Raw genomic sequence first — 13,631 nt, 5'->3', positions numbered from 1 at the left:
TTTAACAATAAATGTATTTCATCTTCTGTGCTGGTTATTCATGCGTGCACGCGATGGCTCCGTACTTGGCTCATCCTACAGAGGCCGAAGGAGAGAGATATTTATATGATGGCGTCTACACGGCCGGCGTATACGGCCAGTGAGGTTTTCTCTGAACATGGATGACAGAGTAATCTCTAGATAGGATTTGCTCCACCCTAGGCTGAACTGATTTATTTTTGTTGTAAAACAATTTTTAATAGGTTTATTGGACTTGTTGGTTGTGTGCATTGTGCTATGAAGAGTCCGGGCATTTTTTCAATGCGGTTGTATCAATTGAATAAAATGTTCTTTGTGAAAGAAAAAAACCGTATAATGAAAAGAAACGGATTCTAGTCGGGCAGCGACGGGGAAGCCCTGCAGGAGGTGGTCGGCTTCTACGCTACGGAGGGGACGAGTGGTGGGGCGCCGTCCGATCTCCCGACCTTATCCTCTCGCAAACACAGCACAGCCACGTCTTCTCTCTCTCCTCGTTTCTTCAAGCTGATTTCTCCTCCATCACGCACCGTGTCTCCAACTTGGATGTGGCTCTGCCGGCTGCCACTTTCTTTCTCAACCACGGCGATCCGCCACCGTCTCCCTTCGCACCAGCACCGGGCCTTCTGCACCCCACGTGATCCATCGCTACCACTGTTTCTCACCGCAAGGCGCGCCGGCCTCACTCCAACCTCCCGAGTCCCCCACTCTCCACCTTCGTCGGACCCCTCCTCGCCGACTTACCCCACATGGCGAGGCATGCCGTGATGCCGTCGCCCGAGCTCCGACGACAACACCCCTGCCCTCCTTGATCTCATGTTCTCAACCCCCAATGTGCAGGAAGGAAGTCGTCGGCTGTTAGGGTGTCCCCGTTCTTTGCCAAGTGCGCGGCACGCATCTAGTGTCCCACTCCAACCAAGCTCTACTCCACCTTAGTCAAGGCTTAGAATGCCCTTTGTCGACCGGGAGGAGTCATAGCAGCTTGCTCTGCAACTGCACTGTCAAGTCAGCAAGCCATTTTCATGTGGTAGCTTGGTGTTGGTACCACTATCAACCAGATGAATAACAACGAGGTTACGTACTACTACCTCCGTCCGGGTTTATTGCGTAGTACCCTATGCATTAACTGCGTTGATCATTGCATTATGACTGCTCCTCTAGGATTGTGTGGCCCAACTTTTCGCCTACCACCTCTTTTCCTGTTTAGAAGCTCAGCGTGTACCCACTAGGTCCACAAATTAACAAACTCAACATGATTTTTATATCACAAAAAAGTTGACTGTTCTAAATCGAATGTGAGATTCTTTTTGCATGGAAATTAAACGCCCGAGATGGCAAATTTTGTTGTTGCCATAAAACCGTTCGTTTTACCATGCTTAAAAATTTGACATCAAACTTTTAGTATTTCCATTATTATAATATGTATTACATTGGTTACATAGACCACTTAGATATAAGTGCGGGGCCTGTAAACCAGAATGGAGAGAGTAGTTTTTAGTTAGGGTAGCTTTGCGATTCATTGGTTTGCTTCATTGGCAGAGTGAGTCGGAAGAAGCTAAGGTTGCTTGCTTGGTTGCCATGCCAATTGGTGATTGCCATGTTGAATGATAGTTGCATGTGCAAATGAGGCATCCCTCAAGTGAGTGACATTGGTAAATTACTGATTTGGTACAATGATCTTAGCGGTGTTCATAATATGTGCTACATGATGTGATATGTGATAGGACAAATACGCCAGTTATTAGTCTAGGCTTCGTCTCCTAGATGGCTACATTCTTGTATATTATTATTTGTTCATTGGTCGCAACAAGGGTGGTTATTTTCTATAATACAAGGGTGGTTATTTTCTATAATAACCGTTATCTGGTTCTTTAAGTGGTAGGATAATTAAGTTCCAAACGTGATAATCGGTTACCAAAATCTTAGTTGTGTAGTTACCCGGGTGTTCAGCAAACAGCTACCAGCGATCCACCACCATCTTGGTAATGCCATTGCCAAAATGTCTATAAAACACAGATAATTATAGTGTCCATGCCACCACATGTACGACTAATGTAGTTATGCAGCTGTTTAGGTAGCATTTACCACCACAATTCAATATGTTTATGTTAGTAACTAGCATTAACTTAAAATGTACATACACCAATTTATTTGGGACCATGCATGAGTTCACTATGCACGCAAACTAGTTGAGCACATACTATAAACAAAGAAATGTTAATACGCAAATAAAATAAATTCATAGATTTGATGAAGATCACACCTAAATGTCGTTTTCATTGTTATCCCTGGTGCAGGTTTGTTGCATTGAAAATCCAATTAACAATGGGGACCTTGTTGCGACTATTGAATGAATGGGAGATCCAACTGCTTGTGCTTCTCAGTTTCATGCTACAAATATTCCTCTTTTTTACCGGCAGCCTTCGACAACGTGGCGCTAAGTTTCTTAGTGGCATCATTTGGATAGCTTATTTAGTGGCAGACATGGTAGCAGTTTACACCCTTGGTTTACTCTCAAAACAAGCTGAAAACACCACCCAACTGACAGAAAACCACCCACTAGCTTTCTTTTGGGCACCCTTCCTACTGCTTCATCTTGGCGGACAGGACACCATCACTGCTTTTTCCTTGGAGGACAACAGTTTGTGGTTGAGGCATTTGTTAAATCTGATAATCCAAGTGGTCCTAGCCTTGTATGTCTTCTGGAAGTCTACTGCTTGGCGAAATGTGCAGATTCTTGTTCCGGGCATCTTTATGTTTGTTGCTGGAATCATTAAGTATGGGGAGAGGACGATGGCTCTCATGTACGGGAACTTACAAAACATCAGTGGCTACAATAGTAATGAAGAAGAAAATAGGTTGACTCATCCAGAACTAGAGGAGGATGCTAGCTACTCTAGCATTATTAGTTTTTCCTTGGATTCAGCTCCGATAGTTCGACACTTATTTGCTGGATTTACACTCTTCCAGATACCAGAAGGCTTCTCCGCAACAACTTGGACGAGCTATGCTCGATCACATCACGTCCAACAGGCCAAGTTGGCCAAGTTGGTTGATGTTGAACTGGGTATCATGTATTGTGATGTCTATACAAAGGCTGCAGTGCTTCGGACAAGGAGCGGCATCATACTTCGGTGCACCTCTCAAGTATCAGCTTTCCTTGCCCTTGTGCTCTTCTTCACAGTTGGCAACAAACAGAGGTACAATAGAGTCGACACTGCAATCACATACATGTTATTTATGGGATGTTTTTTTCTGGAAGTTTGTGCAATCTTTATGATGGTCATTGTATCACCTTGGACGTGGGCTTGGCTTAAGGCTAAGAAGTGGGTTCGGCTCACTCGCATGTCCTGGGCGCTTTTCTCCGGTAACACTATTGGATGGCCAGAGGAGAAGATGTTGTGGTCAAACAACATGGGCCAGTACAATTTTCTGATCTATGTGGGCTGCGAGGAAAAGCCAAGTACTCCGTCCATGTCGGAACGAGTGATGACCAGGATCAGGAAGATGACAAAAGCAGTTGGTGCTGGAGAGGACAAGTTGTTTTGGTTAAGCAAGTCATTAGATACGAAGTACGAGGAGGTGGATGCGGATATCACAGATAGTTTTCTGAAGGAGATTGAAGTCATTCTCCAATCCCCTTTCGGAGGAGGACCGAGTAGGCTGTGGCAACATCTCAGTGTGAATAACATGGCAAGGGAATTTTCTAGAGATTTTAGTGCAGTCATAATCAATTTGCATATATCAACAATAATACACCTCAGTGAGGTTTCAAGTGTGGATGTGGAAATAGTTGCCTTGGTTGGGGTCTGCCGGAAACTATCCAATTATATGATGTACCTCCTTGCTACACACCCTGTTATGTTGCAGGTCACTGCAACCAGTGCCAAATCAGTACTACAAGGCTTTCGTAAGAAGTTTATGATGATGATGATGACTGGCAGCATCAACAAGCCTGTGGTTCTACAAAATCTCAAAGAGTTGATATCGAAGGAGGATTCCAGGTTGTGTTTGCCCGAACCATGCAAAGAAACACTGGAGGAGATGAGAGATATGTGGGTGAGGATCATCATATATGCCGCTGGCAGGTCGCGGCCAGAGACGCACGCGACACAGCTGGCCAGAGGACGGGAATTCCTTACCTTCATCTGGCTGCTCTTGGCACACAAAAATCTTGGGTCTTCCACGTCCTTTCCAATCGAACTTATTAGCCCACCTCCAAATTTTGGGCCTTACAGTGATGTACGAAGTTATGCCTTTGATTTTCGCCAAAATTGACAGCATATAGATGCCTTCATCTGAGGTAAACAAACATATAAATGCATATACAAACCATTTCTCATATACTCATTTATCAACATATAAATAGCATATTATCCAATTAATTTAGCTTTTACCATCAACCTAATATTATTTATTTTGTCTATTGTTTCTTTCCTTAGATCGGTTCCTCATGGCACAGAGAGAGAGAGAGCTCGGGGGTGACGTGTTCCGCATGACCCAACTTCGTATATTATCCTATGTTCACACTTCCCTGCAATGTTTCTGCTACTAAGCTTGATGATTTTGGATGATCTTCATTCATGCCTTAGTTAATCATGGCTACATAGTTGTTAATACGGCCACTTACTTAAAGTACATGTTGGATAATTAGGCAATTCATGGTTAATTCCATAATGTAAATCATGATTAAAGCAACTTAGCGTGTGTATCCAGCAAGCTAGATTATTTAAACAACATGAACAGCAACATCACACATGCATCAATCATAACTAAAAAGAGGCCGGGTCATGTCGTACCTAGTGGTAGTTTGCAAATATGGTAGTTATAGCTGCTGCAGAGGCGAAGCTGTTGGCAAAGACCGATTGAAGCAGACATTTACAGAGACGGTGGTGCGCAGCATCACCTGACTTGGATCTCAAGACGAACTCATTAAAGAAGACATAACGAGAAATGCTTGATTGATAATATGTCTTGCAATAGTTGCCGGATGTGAAACACGATTATAAGTATGATTAACATGGAGATGGATTGTTGTCTCATTCGCTCGCTCGATCGCTTTGTTCAGTCGATATTGGTTGACCGATCGACAGATGAAAATTAAAAAAAAAAAATTGAAAGAAATCGAGAATTGAGAATTGAAAAAAGGTTCACAATTTTGAAAGAAATCGCCCAGTCAACTTTTGAAAAAAAACGAAAAAATAAAAAAATCGAGAATTCAAAAAAAATCATGAAAATTGAAAGAACGTCCACAAACTTCAAACATGTTCATGAATTTTAAAAAAGGTCATCAATTTTGAAAAGTTAAAATCAAATTTGAAAGAGTTCATTAATTTTAAAAAAGAAAGTTCATTAGACATGAAAAAAAATTAATCGAGTTTCGGGGAAAAAAGTTAACAAAATTTAAAAGTTCATCTGTTTTGAAAACATTTCATCAATTATACCAAAATTTCATCGATTTTGAAAAAAGTTCATTGAATTTGAAAAAATTTCATCGGATTTGGATCAAAGTTCATCGATTTTGACAAAATGTTCATCCGTTTTGGAAAAATATTCATCATTTTTTGTAAAAAGTTCATCAATTTTCAAAAAAGTATATTGAATTTGAAAAATAATTACCAGTTTTGAACAAAAGTTCATCGATTTTTAAAAAAGTTCATGGATTGTGAAAAAAGTTCATCAAATTTGAAGAAAAGTTCATCGACTTAAAAAAGTTCATTGAATTTGAAAAAAATTCATCGAATTTGATAAAAGGTTCGCTCATTTAAGAAAAGAAAAATGAAAAAGAAAAAAAGAATAAAAAAAGGGAAAGAAGTTTAAAGGTACAAGCGGTTCGTTATTCTGTGGTTAGTGCGCTGCTTTTTCAATCGAGAGATCCCGAGTTTGAACCCTTGCTTGCGCACACCCTTTTTATGGTGTAGTTTCAAAAGAGAAAAAAAAATGGGCTAGCCCAGCCCGGCGCGGGGTTATGCGTCGGTTAGCGCAAGTTGAAGAAACGGACGCACCGGGCGTCGTTTAGGATTTCCCTCTAGTCTATCTCCTACCATATTTTCCAAAAGAAAAAAGTAGGAGGGCCGGCCCAGCGCGGCACCGGGATATGCGCCCATTTGCGCAAAGTGAAGAAACGGGCGCCGTTTAGGGTACGCACCTGTTCTCCATTTTCTAACTTTCGTTTTATCCTACTTTTTATCTTTTTTCGCTATTTGATTTATTTTCTGTTTTCCTTTTTATTTTCTCATTTTTCTTCTTTAATTTTTCACTTTTTTGCGAATTTAGTTCTGAAACCGGCGAACATTTTTTCGTTGAATTTAAAAAATGTTCATCAATGCAAAACAATGTTCACCAATTCAATTTTTGTTCATCAGATTTAGAAAATGTTCAAAAAATTCAAAATTTCTTTATCAAGTTAAAAATGCATTCATAAAATTCAAAACTTGTTCATTAATTTCAAAAAAATATTCATAGAACTAAAAACTTATTAATCAATTTTTTTTAAAAAAGTTACTGAATACAAATTTGGTTCAGCAGGTTCAAAATATTTTCATGGAATTCAAAATTTCTTCAGCAATTTCAATATATGTTCATGGAATTCAAAATGTCTTGACCAAATACAAGAAAATGTTCATCATTATTAAAAAATACTCATACAAAAGCTTTCATCAGAATAAGAAAATGTTCATTAAAGTCAAAAAATGTTCATTCTTATGAAATTGCGAACATTTTTTAATTCAAGTACTGTTTTTTGAATTCACTGAACATTTTTTGAATCATTGAATGTTTTTTGAAAGTCAGAACTTTTTTTGAAATGTAAAAAAATAGGGGCCACCTCGCGCACCACATTGGCCGGCTCAGAAGGGCGAGCAAGGGATCGGGGGTGCGCGCGCGGTCGATTCCCGGTTCGCGGGTCGTGGAATAGGAGGTTCCCTACCACGATATGTACCCTTTGGATGTACATGCGAACGGGAGAGCTTTACTTTCCCCTCTCGCAAGGCGACTAGGGAAAGCCTTCCTCCCCTCGATCTTGACCAGCGGGCCCATGGATTCGCCTCCACTCTGCCCGCTACTCCGAAGGCCGGTGATGGGGAGGGGATTTCTGGTACCTTGGATTCGGCTAGTAGATAGGTAGGGTTTTAGTCCTCGAAGGGGCGGCGTTTGAACAGATGACCGCGCTTCTTCTTCGAGCCAGTCTTCCGGGCCTTGTTCCTCCTCAAGTTTGTCCATTGGGACGGATTAGACGGAGCACCGGCGTAGATTGCTGCCAGCTCCTCACGGCGGTGAGGTTAGGATTTCTCGTCGTGCATATGCAACGACGATATTTGTTGTTAGATTCTTCAGATCGATTCAAGGATTTCAATGGCGATGCCTGCGGCTCCGGGGCACTGGTCCTTAGTGGCGCGTGCACGAAGACTTCCGGGTTGTTGTGGACAAGGTCAGACCAGCTCCGGTATGGGAGAGGCGACAACGGTGTGTTGGCGGCTCGTTCTGACGGCGGAAGTGGTCACTTGTTGGACCATGGACCTCGATGTAATTTTTATTATGTTTGAGGTGTTTTGTACTTCCAATAAATCTTTATAATGGTTTTGATCCTTTTCGTAAAAAAAGTAACCCTTGGATGTGCTCTCGGTAAAACCTGGTCATGGTTGTTTCGAAATCACTAATTGAGTAGTACTCCTTACAAAGATCACTCCCACCCCCAGGATGTAACAAGTGGAGCGCTACATGTGCGCCATTTGTCGCAACCTGGGAGTTTTCTCTTTTTTTCGTAGATCCGGTTATTCAAAACATTTTATCTCTTAAATCGTGCGCCCAAATCTCAAACCGTTTTCATCATTGGATCCCTCGCGTTGAGATCTTTAAAACTAGATCCCATGTTGATAGGTTTTGATGAAACTTTTTTCACGAAAAAAAGGTCAAAAAATCAGACGAAAAAACCTACCGGGAGCATGTTTTTTTCTTTTCGAAAGAGGCACGACCATGCCTCTCGCGAAATCACAATTGTACCTCTCGCGGAAGCAAAACCGTGTCTCTCGCCGAAGGAAAACAAATAGAAAACGCATTTCTTTTTCCGTTTCCGAGAGGCACGGCCGTGCCTCTCACGAAAGCACAACCGTGCCTCTCGCGGAAGCAAAACCTTGCCTCTTGCGGAAGAAAAAATAATAAAAAAGCATTTTTTTTCGTTGTGCCTCTCGCAAAAGCACAACCGTGCCTCTCGCGGAAGGAAAAACAAAAAAAATAAAAAAAGTGTTTTTTTCGTTTCTGAGAGGCACGGTTGTGTCGTGAAAGCAAAACCGTGTGTCTCGCGGAAGAAGAAAAAAACAAAATACGTTTTTTTTCGTTTCCGAGAGGCATGGCTGTGCCTCTTGCAAAAGAAAAACCACGCCTCTCGCGGAAGCAAAATCGTGCCTCTCGCGGAAGCAAAAAAAGCACGTTTTTTCGGGCAAATTTTTTTGTTGGTCCAAAGGCTAAGGAAGACCGGTGGAAAACCAAAATGTCAAAAAAAAGAAACCGTTTAAAAAGCCAAAAAGCGTACGGAGAAATAAAAAAATCCGGAGGCACTGCCCAGAGCACGACATGTGGTGGCGGCTGAGAGCACGCCAAGTGGCGCTTATCGTTGTGAGGCTTCCGAAGGAGCATTCGTTAACTAGTTGCTCTCCAGTTGTTTACTTCTACTCTGGGCGGCTACTGTGCTCCTGGGCCGTTAAAAGGGCCAGGTGGCTTCGATGTGTCTAGCTGGGCCGCAATGTTTGCCATATTTTAAAATTGTTCTCTAGTTTGTCTCCTACCCTATTGTCCAGAAACAAAAAGTCTCCTCGAGGCGCTTCTTTCTCCTCCCCCTCCCAAGTCGACCAAAATCCGTATTTTTTCTTTTAGAAAAGGAGGAACACCCCCGGCCAACCAATACCCGTATCCTGAAAAAAAAGTCAACCGACGCCCAATGGCGACGACTACGGGGCGGCGGCAATGGGACGCCACCGTACCCGTCCATCCACCATGCAGTGCGCCGCCGCCTCCGAGAGCTTCTCCAGCGGCACCTAGTGCAGGTAGCGATCCGTCCCTGCTCTTCACCCCCAGTTGCCAGCCTCTTCTTCCGGTGATCCCCTTCCCACATGTTTAGTAGGTAATGAACTATCTTTCTATTCCGCCGCTCGAATCTCCCCACAAAGTGGTCAATGGAATCGTTGTGTCCTTCACATTCTGCCATTGCCGCAGAAATTAGATCGGCTCGTATAGTACTCCTCCTCCGACCGTCTTGCTGCTGAGAAAGTTGAAGCCGACAAGAAGGCCGCCGAGGACGCCGCTGCTTGATACATCCATTTTGCATCATGATTTAGATCGATATTTATTGCATTATGGGCTGTTATTACACATTATGTCACAATACTTATGCCTATTCTCTCTTATTTTACAAGGTTTACACGAAGAGGGAGAATGCCGACAGCTGGAATTCTGGGCTGGAAAAGGAGCAAATATTAGAGACCTATTCTGCACAACTCCAAAAGTCCTGAAACTCCACGGAAGTTATTTTTGGAATTAATAAAAAATACTGAGCGAAGAAAGTACCAGAGGGGGGCCACCAACCATCCAAGAGGGTGGGGGCGCGCCCTACCCCCTGGGCACGCCCCTTGCCTCGTGGGTCCCCTGGCAGGCCTCCGGTGTCCATCTTCTGCTATATGAAGTCTTTTACCCTGGAAAAAATCATAAGCAAGCTTCCGGGACGAAACACTGCCGCCACGAGGCGGAACCTTGGCAAAACCAATCTAGGGCTCCGGCGGAGCTGTTCTGCCGGGGAAACATCCCTCCGGGAGGGGGAAATCATCACCATCGTCATCACCAACGATCCTCTCATCGGGAGGGGGTCAATCTTCATCAACATCTTCACCAGCACCATCTCCTCTCAAACCCTAGTTCATCTCTTGTATCCAATCTTTGTCCCAAAACCTCAGATTGTTACCTGTGTGTTGCTAGTAGTGTTGATTACTCTTTGTAGTTGATGCTAGTTGGTTTATTTGGTGGAAGATCATATGTTCAGATCCTTTATGCATATTAATACCCCTCTGATTATTATGAACATGAATATGGTTTGGGAGTAGTTACGTTTGTTCCTGAGGACATGGGAGAAGTCTTGCTATAAGTAGTCATGTGAATTTGGTATTCGTTCGATATTTTGATGAGATGTATGTTGCCTTTCCTCTAGTGGTGTTATGTGAACGTTGATTACATGACACTTCACCATTGTTTGGGCCTAGAGGAAGGCATTGGAAAGTAATAAGTAGATGATGGGTTGCTAGAGTGACAGAAGCTTAAACCCTAGCTTATGCGTTGCTTCGTAAGGGGCTGATTTGGATCCATATGTTTCATGCTATGGTTAGGTTTACCTTAATACCTCTTTTGTAGTTGCGGATGCTTGCATTAGGGGTTAATCATAAGTGGGATGCTTGTCCAAGGAAGGGCAGTACCCAAGCACCGGTCCACCCACATACCAAATTATCAAAGTAACGAACGCGAATCATATGAGCGTGATGAAAACTAGCTTGACGATAATTCCCATGTGTCCTCGGGAGCGTTTTCCTTCATATAAGAGTTTGTCCAGGCTTGTCCTTTGCTACAAAAAGGATTGGGCCACCTTGCTGCACTTTATTTACTCTTGTTACTTGTTACCCATTGCAAATTAACTTATCACAAAACTATCTATTACCGATAATTTCAGTGCTTGCAGAGAATACCTTACTGAAAACCGCTTGTCATTTCCTTCTGCTCCTCGTTGGGTTCGACACTCTTACTTATCGAAAGGACTACGATACATCCCCTATACTTGTGGGTCATCACTGCTGCCACCATCGCCGCGGCCTCTGCATGGCCTACTGGAGGGTATAACTCGTTTATCCCACTCCTACTGTTTTCTGTTTTAGCCATGCTAGCTTTCTACGTAGATCTTTCCGCAGTTAGCATAGTATGTGCTTGCTTGACTGAATATCAGGATGCGTTTATTTGTGTCAATGCCATGCTAGTGATTTACTCGTGGATTAATGTAATCGAAACATTGTCTATTTACTTAGCAATCCAAAAACCTATTATGTGTAGGAATTTTTCGGCAAGTGGCTTTGTCGCTGCACTGAAACCGAATAAGTTTACCGGTACATACTTTAAGCGTTGGCAGACTAAGACCACTTTATGGCTCACGACTATGAACATGTTCTGGGTCACCGGTGTCTCCACGGGAACGATTGCTACTGAACAGGAGAAGGCGTTCAAGGAGGTCACCGTTGTGTTTCTCGGAGCAGTTCTTAGCGTGATCGGAGATAAACTAGTCGACGCATATTTACATGTGCATGTCGCCAAGGACTTGTGGGAGGCGCTCGAATCTAAGTTCGGGGCCGCCGATGCCGGGAGCGAGATGTATATTATAGAGCAGTTCCACGATTACAAGATGGTTGAAAACCGTCCTGTATTGGAGCAGGCTCATGAGATAATATGCATTGTTAAGGAGCTTGAGCTTCTTAAATGCTAGTTACCGGGCAAGTTTGTCGCGGGCTTCATAATCGCTAAGCTTCCTAATTCCTGGAGGAACTTTGCTACCACTTTGAAACATTAGAGGCGTGAATTCTCAGTGGAGGATGTCATTGGCCATCTGAGTGTTGAGCAGAATTCAATGGGCAAAGGACTCGCACGGAAAAGGGGCCGAAGGGACTTCTGTCGCCAACATGGTGAATCAGAGGAACTTCAACTCCCACAAGCCCAAGGGAAAGAACGGTGTCCAACACAATACCGACTTTAAAAAGAAGGGTACGAAGACCTTCAAGAAGAACAAGAAAGATGAGGGCTGCTTTACTTGTGGTTCGGTTGAACATTGGGCCAACAAGTGCCCAAACAAGTTTAAGAAGTCAGGACAGGACTCCAAGTCTGTCAACATGATTGTGAGCAACAATGAGAATGGCGCATCTGGGTACGGTAATCTGTTTACTGTTTTTTCAGTGTTTCAGCCCACCAATTGGTGGGTGGACACAGGTGCAGGTGTTCATGTGTGTGCTGACATTTCATTGTTCTCTTCTTACCAGGTCACAGGCCACGTGTCCGTACTGATGGGGAATGGCACAAGTGCTTCTGTTCATGGTGTTGGCACGGTCGATCTGAAGTTTACTTCGGGAAGGATCGTGCAGCTGAAGAACGTGCAGCATGTCCCCGCCATCAAGAAGAACCTCGTTAGTGGCTCCTTTCTATGTAGAGAATGGTTTAAGTTGGTTTTCGAGTCTAATAAATTAGTTGTTAGTAAGTATGCACTATTTGTTGGAAAAGTTTATGAGAGCAGAGGGATGTTCCTCCTTTCCCTCGCAGATTTTTGTAATAAAGTCGTGAACCATATTCATTCGAGTGTTAATGAATCTGAAGTTTGGCATTCTCGTCTTTGTCACATTAGTTTCGGTGTTATGATGCGGCTAGCTGCATTTTTACCCCTAGTTGGTTCCTACCCACGGGTTTTGCCCTTACTTTTCGGCTTGCTCAGTTTTGCCCTTACTTTTTCCGTCGAGATCCCTCGAATGCCCTTTGACCGTTTGACCAAAACTTTGAAAATTCATAACTAATTCATATGAACTCAGAAAAATGCAAATAAGATATCAAAATGTTCAAATAAACATTAACTTTATGTGCATATCATTTGCATTCAGGACAAAAGCATCGTTTAAACTACCTGAGGTAATTAATGTTATTAACATTATTAAAAATAAAAAGGTATAAACAATATTTTTTTCATGAATAAAAATTACATGCAAATGTAGGTGATGTTTTCTGAACATCCTGATATCTTATTTGCATTTTTCCGAGTTCGTATCAACTTGTTATGAAGTTTCCAAATAATGGTCAAAGTCGTTAGAACATTCATAACAAGATGATACAAACTCAGAAAAATGCAAATAAGATATCTGGATGTTCAGAAAACATCACCTACATTTGCATGTAATTTTTATTCATGAAAAAATATATTGTTTATACCTTTTTATTTTTAATAATGTTAATAACATGAATTACCTCGGGTAGTTTAAAGGGTGCTTTTGTCCTGAATGCAAATGATATGCACATAAAGGTAATGTTTATCTGAACATTTTGATATCTTATTTGCATTTTTCTGAGTTCATATGAATTAGTTAAGAATTTTCAAAGTTTTGGTCAAACGGTCAAAGGGCATTCGAGGGACCACGATGGAAAAAGTAAGGGCAAAACTGAGCAAGCTCGAAAAGTAAGGGCAAAACCCGTGGGTAGGAACCAACTAGGGGTAAAAATGCAATTGTCCCTTGGATTTAATCCCGAGTTTCACTTTAGCCAAAGGTTCTAAGTGCCATTCATGTGTGCAAGCTAAGCAACCTCGCAAGCCTCACAAGGCCGCGGAGGAGAGATACTTGGCACCATTAGAACTCATACATTCTGATCTTTGTGAGATGAATGGTGTGTTCACTAAAGGTGGAAAGAAATACTTCATGACATTGATAGATGATTCCACTAGATATTACTCTGTGTATCTGTTAGATACTAAAGATGAGGCTCTACACTACTTTAAAATCTATAAAGCAGAAGTTGAGAATCAACTTGAAAAGAAAATTAAACGAGTCTGATCAGATCGT

General features: G+C 42.4%; 1 protein-coding gene across 2 annotated transcripts; it reads left to right on the top strand.

Annotated features, from left to right (window-relative positions):
• Positions 1-511: 511 nt before the first annotated feature.
• On the top strand, positions 512-4,763 carry LOC109754330 (uncharacterized). 2 transcript variants are annotated; one of them, XM_020313237.4, is made up of 4 exons: positions 512-1,088; positions 1,555-1,654; positions 2,313-4,318; positions 4,458-4,763. In XM_020313237.4, the coding sequence occupies exons 2-3, from the start codon at positions 1,620-1,622 to the stop codon at positions 4,291-4,293; spliced, it is 2,016 nt and encodes a 671-aa protein (XP_020168826.1). In that variant the 5' UTR covers positions 512-1,088; positions 1,555-1,619; the 3' UTR covers positions 4,294-4,318; positions 4,458-4,763. The 2 variants fall into 2 exon arrangements, with proteins under 2 accessions (XP_020168826.1, XP_020168827.1); XM_020313238.4 differs by lacking the exon at positions 1,555-1,654 and having other exon boundaries at positions 547-1,088.
• Positions 4,764-13,631: the final 8,868 nt, after the last annotated feature.

Source organism: Aegilops tauschii, chromosome 7 (genome assembly GCF_002575655.3).
Source record: "Aegilops tauschii subsp. strangulata cultivar AL8/78 chromosome 7, Aet v6.0, whole genome shotgun sequence".
Taxonomy (NCBI): Eukaryota; Viridiplantae; Streptophyta; class Magnoliopsida; order Poales; family Poaceae; genus Aegilops; species Aegilops tauschii.
This window is presented reverse-complemented; position numbering and strand designations above follow the sequence as displayed.